At 35.3% G+C, this 10,445-nt stretch overlaps 1 protein-coding gene across 1 annotated transcript; it reads left to right on the top strand.

Annotated features, from left to right (window-relative positions):
• The first annotated feature begins 1,496 nt into the window (after positions 1–1,496).
• Positions 1,497–2,850, top strand: LOC113311395. Its single transcript, XM_026560236.1, has 2 exons — positions 1,497–2,652; positions 2,732–2,850. Exons 1-2 carry the CDS (start codon positions 1,497–1,499, stop codon positions 2,848–2,850), a joined length of 1,275 nt encoding a protein of 424 aa, XP_026416021.1.
• Positions 2,851–10,445: the final 7,595 nt, after the last annotated feature.

Here is a 10,445-nt window from a genome sequence, read left to right as displayed (position 1 = left end):
CCAATTTGTTCTTCACCCAATCTCTTGATAGCTCTTGGCTTCACTTGCTCGTAGTGTATTCATTTCGGACTTGTCGTCCCATTGAAACCAGCTCGCCTTCGTAGTGTCTCCATATCTTGTTTTAGATCTTCTTTGTTGACCTGGCATTTTCGCAGCCTGTTCCTTGTAGATTCAGAGCCTCTGTCTTGTGCCAATTATCTCCTTCTCCTTCACGGTTTAGACCGAACTTGACAGTTTTAAATTCAGAGGCTTTGCCTTCTGTTGATGTTCCTCTCCTTTCACGAAACTTGACCATCATAGGTTCAGAGGTTCCGCCCACTCAACTTTATGAGTAGAATATTTTTACAGGATGACTCTCATTTTTGCCATCTCTGTTATTTGAGGAGGCATTTCTTTGATGCTCTTCCCTCAAATTTTCTTTAGAAATGCACTCTTTGGTGCATCTCCTGCGAGGATGGAAACTTCTCTTCTTATTTTTGTTATTTATTTTTCTTTAATGGAAGGAGGTGAAACTTATACATTTCTTACTTGTATTTTATGTTATATGGAGATTTATCATTTCTAGGAACTACTTCAATTTCACGAGCTGCTATGTTCTTTTCATATTTTTCTAAACTTAGAATTGGGTGATAACTAGATTCTATTGAGGGTTGTAAAATAAGTAGTGAACTTGGATAGTTGAGACGTACCTTGCGTCTTCTATTGTGCGGAATTATCACCTTCAACTTGTAGCGGAAACTTTAGCGCCCATTTGGATCAAACCCGCTGTGATACCATGTTGGAAATTTTTAATATTTTTGGAGATATACGAGCATAGTGGTGTTGCTTATATAGAGCTCCAGGAACTCTAGTGGTGAAGGTGGAAGGAAGGACTTTGTAAATTTGAACTTTATCTTCTATTGATCTGAATCTTGCTTGCTTTCTAACTTACAAATGGTGTACAACATGCCTATTTATAGGCTTCATATTACTTCACTCTAGTTGTGTCTAGAGTTTTCTAAATGTAAACTAATTTGACCTACTTGACTTTCACTAGAATACCATAGTAGACATTTAGACTAGAACAACTTTTTGACTAACATTTCTAACTTAGTCAAGTCTCTAAGGACTTTGGCTCCTCTAGTACATTCTAGAATACTTGTTTTCTACATTTCTCTATATTTTTCTAGATCATTCTAGACAATTACAAATTAGATGTTCCAACATGAACATCCACCAAAGAAACGTGTTTACAGCTGTGAAAGAGGCAGTGGAAGACAAAAACGGGGGAGCGTTTTTCGTAGTTGGAAGATGTGGGACGGGAAAAACATATCTATTTAATCTATTGGCAACCGGATTAAGATCGACATCAAAAATTGTTATAACAGTGGCTTCATCAGGAATCGCGTCGCTCTCTTTATCCGGGGGGGACAGCTCATTCAATGTTCAAAATACCCCTACAACTTGGAAAAGACTCAGTTTGTGGCATACGAAAGGGAACATATTTGGCAGAGTTAATGTGCAAGGCAGACCTAATAATATGGGATGAAGCAGCGAGGGTACATAAACATGCCTTCGAAGCACTTGATAGAACATTCAAGGATCTGATGAGCAATCCAATCAAGATATTCAGAGGAAAAACTATAGTCCTGGGTGGAGATTTTAGGCAGATCTTACCAACTACTCACGAAGGAACCAGGAAAATGACGGTTGACGCCTCGATAAATAGATCGAAGTTGTGGAGATATTTCAAAATCTTCAGCCTTCATGAGAATATGCGCATAATTTCGCGAGCTTCATCTACAACAACAGAAGATAAAGAAATATTTGTTGAATGGGTACTTGATCTTGGAAATGGAAATCCTCCGGAAATTGCACTTACCCATCTGAAAGACCCAACCTGGATCAAAATACCAGATGATTACCTCATTGTACCAGATGAGAACTGTGTGAAACAAATTTCGTCCATCATATATTCAGGCATGCTAGACAGATATGGAGATGCAGAATACTTAAGTGAAAGATGTATATTGGCACCAAACAACGAGACTGTCGATGAAATTAGTCACTACATTGTTTCAACTTACCCGGGAGAAACACATCATTTGTTTAGATCAGATAGCATTACCTCGATGACAGGATCCATTCAACGAGAAGCTGTTGCGTACTCTACCAAATTTCTGAATTCCCTGCAATTTCCAGGATTCCCGGACCACCACTTGCAACTTAAAATTGGGGTTCCTGTAATGCTACTACAGACAATAAATGAGAGCATGGGTCTCTGCAACGGAACACGATTAGTTGTAAAACAAATTGGTAAAAGGTTTATTGAAGGACAGATCATAACAGGGAACCGCGTCGGCTTTCATGTATCCATTCCAAGGATGATATTCTCTCCTACAGGCGCGAACTTACCGTTTGTATTCAGAAGAAGGCAGTTCCCTGTAAAAGTATGTTTTGCTATGACAATCAACAAGATCCAAGGTAAAACACTACAGCAAGTGGGCATCTATTTGACAACGCCACTTTTTACTCATGGACAGTTATATATGGCAATGTCTAGAACGACATCAAAAGAAGGTTCGAAGATTCTGATAAAACCAATTGATAAACAACCACTAGGTTTTACACAGAATATTGTTTACAGAGAGGTCTTCAATAATTTGCACCCAGGTAACAACTCTTAGAATAGGCAATTTCATTAGGTAGAATTTATAATATTAACTATAACTTGGAGTTCTATCTAATGCAGGTGCCATACAGGTTGTAGACACTCCAACAAGAATGCAAATTTCAGAAACTACAAAATCTAACGCAGTTGTGCTTGAAGTTGTAGAAACTGGAACCAGAATTGTGACCCATCTAAAGTAGCTGAATTCGAAAGTAACAATCCCTTGGATAATGAAGGACATCCAAAGAAAAAAAGACTACTTTTCCATCTACATCCAACTTCTGGAGGATGTTCTACCAACGATTATTATTCGACATAGATAAAAAATAAGCGGGCCTGGACATTCCAACCCGAATAAATGACCATAATGGCAAGCAAGCTATTTAAAATCGCACATGAAGGCAGCAAGATTTATTAATTATTTGGAGTCTGACTATTGTAATTGTTAATAAATTGACCTTAATTGTCATCAAGATATTTAAGTATCAAAATTTTTTTTTTTAAGCATTTATCAGATTTAATGACAGCAACATTAGGAAAAGAAATCTATTGGAACCGCTGAAACCAAAGTGTGATTATAAAAAAGGGTGTTCTACGAACGATTTATGTTCTTCCATTTTATTGTGTTTCATTAGAATTATTATATACTACGGGATAAATTAACAAATTACAGAGTATAAGATGTGTCAAAATATGCTTTCACAATTTTAAGTGTGGAGCATGCATATCCCATAGCAATTTTATTCCAAAACTTTCCACTTTTGAAGGGAAAAGAAAGGGACCCAGAAGGCCACTTATACATCATTCCAAACAATTAGCAGATTATTCTCCGGTCTGAACCAATGAACCCTATTATATTTTTCAATCCCAAAAAACTCCACTATATTGTTTACCTTTTAGACTAGAAAAAGGGATTATTTAATTTGAATATGAGTTTACATAATCTCCTAAATAATAGCAAACATTTTAGGTAAGAAATCGATTTCACACATGAAGCTGTTACGTGAAACCAGGAATTAAAGTCAGAACGGTTGCAAGTATTTTCATTATGAAATTACTGAAATCTCGACGGTTAGTAACTGCCAAATTTTCAACTGTTATCGATAAACGGTTGTAGTATCATTTCAGAAAAGTCGCATCTTTTCAGAAGATTTTTTAACCACCAAAAAGTCAAAGAAAAACAAAACCGTAATGGTATCGTTACCAAAAAGTCACAACTCTTCGTAACATAGAAATATTTATTATAAATACCCTAAATCCACCTGACACAAGTTATCTGAATTATTCTTACTTTCAAGCGTCAAGGTGGGTACTAAATTATTCTTATTTGTCTCAATCAGTCGTTATATATCAATTTCTTATTCTTACTAATCAAAAATTGGCAGATGTTATTGGCAGACTAACAATACTGGGTAAAAAGAAACAATTTTTAAGAAAAGATGGACACGAGACAACTTTGACCGAACTGGCTATAGAAAACGCAAGGTAACAATTTCACTAATGATAACATATAAACATATACAAATGGACTGATCCAAGATAGTAACTATTCGTACTCACTGATTTTTGGTAGGGGAATGTCTATGCGGGTTTCATTGTTTGGTAATGCTTCTGAACAAGTCAGTGGCAAAGTCGTTGGTGATCAGTGGCAAAGTCGTTGGTGATCCTGAAACACCAGTAATTATAATCATAACATCAGCATGTTTGAGAAAATTTGGTACTTCTTACTATGTGGGATCAACAAATGCAACTAGAATTCACATCGATTTTGAATCACCGGAAGTACAACATTTCAGAAACAGGTTAGATTGTAAATTCTGTACTAAAACAAAATCATGGTACTTGACAAACCACTATTTAATTTTACTAAAGTCGCTGATCCACTCTTGTACTTTAAAACGTGACAGTTGTATGACAAGTACATCAGTTAGAAGAGAAATCAAGATAGAAGACGAGGTATCAAAAGTTCAAGATTCTATGTCAAAATTGATTAAAAAATCCAGGGAAACATCGATGCAGGTAATTTTTGAACATTTTCTACATTATACATTAAACATACACTGCACTCCACATGTTTACAATTGTAATGTGCATGCAACAGGACTCCATATTCACATGTACCGCTACTATCAACAACATAACTAATCAAAAACGATGGTATTACATGGCATGTGAGGAGTGTAACAAAAAAGTTACATTGAACAACAAAACAACAAAATGCGAACCATGTGATGCAGTCCCAAGGTATAGATTGGAGATGGAAGTTACAGAGGGAAGCGATTGCGCTACTTTTGTTGTTTTCGGAGAGGAGGTGAATAAGTTAATTCATTATGACGCATCAGAGATGTTAGAACTTCATGAGGTACATTCAAACATAATCAGTTTAATAATGTTAATGTATTGTTTAGAGTATAACACCGATTAATACAAAGTCAAAATAAATCAACATAGTATTCAACAAGGAAACCTTACTTTCACGGTGCAAAAGGTTTTGGACCCCCAAGTTCCCGAACAACGTAAACAGATGGATATCGAAAACAACAAGGTACGTTATTTTTAATACCTGGCCAAAGTAACATCTATCACCAAAACAAACCATAAAAACAACAGTAATTTTTTGCAGGAAAACGAGGGATCTAGTGACATGCATGTGGAAAAACAGAACCAAAGCAACATTGAGTCAACCAAAAAAAAGAAGGGAAAGGCACCTGCCAAACATGCGGAAGAGGAAAATAAAGGATATCAATCGAAAAAGAGACGCAGATCCCTCATCATCGAGGTAATCTATTTGAGGTATTACACATACATAACTCACATTTATATGGATATTTGTACATAAAAACTTACACCACGGAATCTTAATTGCAGGTATAGGATAATGAGAATCTCATGAATGCTGCAGAAATACAATTGACCATCAGAGCTGCAAGGATAAAAATACAGCAGTCGCATTTTAATTATGTTTTAGTGAGGATTGAAACTGTGATTACAGGGTGACGAGGAGTCACTGCACTTGCTTTTAATTATGTTTATGTATTCAATTTATAAATAATGTTTGGAACTAATTATACCATGTAATTCGTAACTATAAAATAATTATATCAGTTGAAGTTAAATATTACAAATGCCGAAATAGAAAAAACTATTTTACTCATTATTTCTTACCATTTCTCCTGTTCAGTGTGCTTATATCCAAGGAAGACAAATCATAGATGACACTTTAAATGCCAATGAGATGGTAGATTCTAGACTCAGCTCAGGCAATTCTGGTTTAATATGCAAGATTGATTTGGAAAAGGCTTTTGATAGGGTAAATTGGGCCTTCTTAGAAACAATGTTGTGGAAGATGGGTTTTGGTCAAAAATGGTGCAAGTGGATGAGGTTCTGCTACTCTACTGCTTCTTTTTCAGTCATTATTAATGGTTCTTCTTTTTGTCACTTCAGCAGCTCAAGAGGAGTAAGGCAGGGAGACCCTTTGTCCCCATTGTTATTCAATATTGCTATGGAAGGATTTTCTAGATACATAGACAAAGCAGCTGCAGTGGAATAAGATTTCAGTTTCTAAAGCAAACTCAAAAGCCATTTGGGATGTTTTTCTTGCTAAAGTTGATGTCAGACTTTCTCAATGGAATAAGATTTCCGTTTCTAAAGGAGGTAAACTTACTATGCTGAAAACTATTCTTTCCTAACTTCCTCTATATATATTACTTCTCTCTTTTTAAAGCTCCGGCATCTATGATTAACCAACTAGAAAAGAAAATTAGAAATTTCTTATGGGGAAGTTCAAATACATCTCATTTGATCAACTGGAGTTTGGTGATGGCTGACAAAAGTAGAGGGGGTCTGGGAGTCTTAAATCTCAAACAAATGAACATTGCTCTTTTAGCAAAATGGATTTGGAGATTTGGAGTAGAGGAAGAGCAACTTTGGTGTAAGATTATTTCTGAAAAACATGGTGCTATGTCTTCTCATTGGTTACCTGGTAAAGTTTTTAATTCAAGTGGGATATCTTGTTGGAAAATCATTGTGGAAACAAGTTTTTTGGTTAATACTAATTCTACAATCACTATACATTCAGGTATAAAAGTAAGCATTTTCAATTAATATTAGTGTTCTCAACATTAACGATTCAGAGCATTTATCATCTGGTTGAAGGGATGACTTTGGTGCACCGACAAGACTTATAACCTTAAATTATTTTTACCAAATTCTGATGCTGATAAGAATAACGCGTAACAACCCTGTAGAAGCAAAATATCGCTCGACCATTAGGAACGCATGGCAAGCATTTAACAACGCTATATAATCATAACAAGGGAGAAATCACAACTCTACTACAATAGTAGAGCACTCCAATACCAGGAGAATGCTCCAACATAAACAGGGCGGTCCAACATCAGGAAGAGATGTCAAGGCAAGGGAGGCATTTATACATTTCTTTGTTGTGGGGCATTTATATATTTCAAGGGAGGCATTTATATATTCACTACAAGAAAAACTGGATTAAGCAACCAGTCGAATTTGGTGGCAACAGCCCGTTTTAGGTCGCTCAAGGGGTTTGACCAACTTAAAGTGGCACTCGCTCCGTTGTTGCAAGAGGTGGGATCTGTAGAGACTTGCAGCATCTATGCACTCGCTTTAGTTATGTTTCAACTTCATGCAGCGACGAAATAAGGTCATTGGTCTAAAATTACTCCGACCATCCTTGAGCGGGTAATAAGGTCATTGGTCTAAATTTACTCCAATCATCCTTCAGCGAGTAATAAGGCCACTGGTCTAAATCTAGTCCAATTATCCTTAAGCGAGTAACATTTCCAGCTGCATCAGTTTTCGTATAAGTTTGAGCGTCTAATCTGCAGGTAGTTGCTCAAAATATTCCGGTACGTTAATATTCCGGTACGGTAAATGTCTTTCCGATATCACCAAATTCAGATGAATAATAAAATGAAATTAAACCAATACTGGTTATTATGAATAATAAAAATAAAACTGAATAAATCAATTAGTCAATTTTATTATTGTTAAATTCAATTTACATTATCATCTTTTTACAAGAAAACAAATCTCATTTTCACAAAAATAAAATACAATGTCCATTTCTTAAAAATAAAATAAAATTACAATCCCATCAAAATTCATCACTGTCCTTTAAAAATCAATGTACAAAGCTCATCTTGATCTGTATTTTAGCTCTGATTTTGAGATTAATAGTGTAGTTATTCCAGATCCGGTTCCTCCAACAAAAATATGAATTTGGGTCCTGCATTTAGTTACAAAAAATACAAAGATCAGAGCTAACTCATAACATAAAATCAAACTGTCAACTTTTTAACAAATAAAATCCACGTCTAGCAAAAAAAAAAAAAAACAATATATAAAATCTAAGCATTTCAGTGACAAATTTTTTTTCCATCATTTCAATTAAACTCTGCTAGAGTAAAAAAAGATTGATATAAGAAGAAGAAGAAGAAGTACCATGGTATTGACATCTACTTAAAGGAGACTCTGACCCTCAATCAAATGAGATCATCTTCAAATCATGAATAACTATTGGAAACAAATCATTTTCCTGTTCGTCTTCACTACTAACAATTACAACTTTCTCTTATCATTAATTCCTCTTCTGTCTTTTTTTTCAGTAATAATCTTCAAATCTAGAAAATACAAAAACAATAATATGAGATCATTGGAAAAAAAAAAGCTTACACCCTTGATGAACAAAATTAAGTTTCTCTCTTTGTGGAAGACAGGTAGTAGTGTTGGTAGTGATGGTCGACCGAGAGAGATTAAAGAGAGACAAAGGAGGCTGTGATCTAGATAAAGATGGGTGGTTAGCCGAGAGAGTATGAGCGAGAAAGGGAGGCGGAGAAGGGAATGGAAGAAGGATAAGGATAGGGTTAGGATTTTCCTTCTCTTTTGAGAAGAGCCATCGATCTCGAGATGATCGGACGTTCAACAAAGTATCGAATTTTTAGTGACGGTGCTACTTGGCTAGACGAATATTAACTCCAATGCTGGTTTGGATGGCTGATCACCATCTAATGTTTTAACTTTTTTACCACGTGTAAATGTCCAAGAATATCTTAGGGTGCATATCGCTATTGCATCTTTATGCCTATTCTGTAGTTTTATGCCAATTTTCAGTGTTTTATTTTAATAACAAATTTACTTTTTCTTATTAAAAAGAGTTTTTTTTATTTTTTTCTTTTGATATAACCTTGTTTTAAGGGCTGCTCCCACGGTATAGGTGTATAAACATCCACATTTTAAGGATAATCCTTATAAATAAGGAGGATTAGAGACTTTTAAATATTTTCCTCTATATGGAAAATCTATATAGATAACCACAAATATACATCCATTTTTTTTATCTATATTTTAGTCATAGTGAAAAATAAAAAGTAAATCATCCGGTTAAAAATCAACGAGATTAGTTTTCAAATTAAATTAAAAAGCATGTTACATCCGGTCAATCGATGACCGGGCAAAGAAAAAAACTATATGTCCAGATGGCTGACCGGATGGACTACTCCAGAGAGAACCCCTCAAATACGTAGAGTATCATCCAGACTTTCAGAGAGATGCAGACCTAATTCTCACCCATAATAGCAATTTTTATCCATAAAATATGAACTATCACAAAGATACGGATAGTTTTTTTTAATAGAGGAGTCTTCTGCGTGGAACTAAGTGAGTGTTATTTATAGCTGAAAAATTGATGTCTAAATAAACAAATTTATTTAATTTGGAATAAAATTATCTAAATCTTTAAGCAAATACAATGACATCAAACGAAATCTAGAATGGATATACTTTATTGGAATTGAATTATGTGAGCTTTGTTGGAATCGAATTATGTAGGCATGCCGATTAAATTGAAGAAACTTTAGAGTCGGATGAAGAGTAATAAACAGCTATAAAGGAATATTTACTGGTCTAAATGGAGTCTGTCCTAGCGAACTATGTCATAATGACTTGTTAAACGTATGTAAAATGGCATTTTGGATAATTGTTAATGTAACTCTAATAACTTGAGTAAGTATTGAATGGATAAATTGGAGAACGTGGTATCTTGGTAATTTTCACGGACACATGAAAATTTGTTTCCCTTTTCAAGGCGAGTGTAATTTAGTCATTTCCACGGACACCTAAAAATTTATTTCTCTTTTTCGGTGAGGGTAATTTGGTCATATTCACGGACAACGAAAAATTTGTTGCCTCTTTTAGGATAGGATATTTGGTAATTTTCACGGACATATGAAAGTTTGTTTCCCTTTCCGGTGAGAGTAATTTGGTCATTTTCCCGAATGCATGAAAAATCTGCTGAGGGACCATCAATATATGATATTCTTACTTCCAAAGCACATTTGAATGAGAACATATGGTCTATATCTAGTAATCTTGTAAACTGAGTATGAAACCCAGATGGCTGAATCCACCGAGGGACCATAAATATATGATATCTTGCTTCCGAAACTCATCTGGCCGGGAGTGGACTACTATAAGTCGGAAACTTCGTAAGAACGATAAATCCAATCATTCATATGTAAGATTCCATCGGAACTCTGAAACCTTAAACAAACCTTTTTCTGTCGACTCGAGAAAGAAAGTGGCTCCAAGCTCAAAACCTGACCAGGAGTGGGACTACTATAAATCGGGAAACTTCGTAAGAACGATGAATCCGACCATTTACTAGTAAGATTCTATCAGAATATTCTCTGAACCCTTAAACAAACCCTTTTTTGGCGACTACGAGAAAAAAAGTGGCTCCGAGCTCGAAACCTGGCCGGGAGTG

Source organism: Papaver somniferum, chromosome 9, assembly GCF_003573695.1.
Source record: "Papaver somniferum cultivar HN1 chromosome 9, ASM357369v1, whole genome shotgun sequence".
Classification (NCBI taxonomy): Eukaryota; Viridiplantae; Streptophyta; class Magnoliopsida; order Ranunculales; family Papaveraceae; genus Papaver; species Papaver somniferum.
The sequence above is the reverse complement of the archived record's forward strand: the minus strand, read 5'-3'. Positions and strand labels throughout refer to the sequence as shown.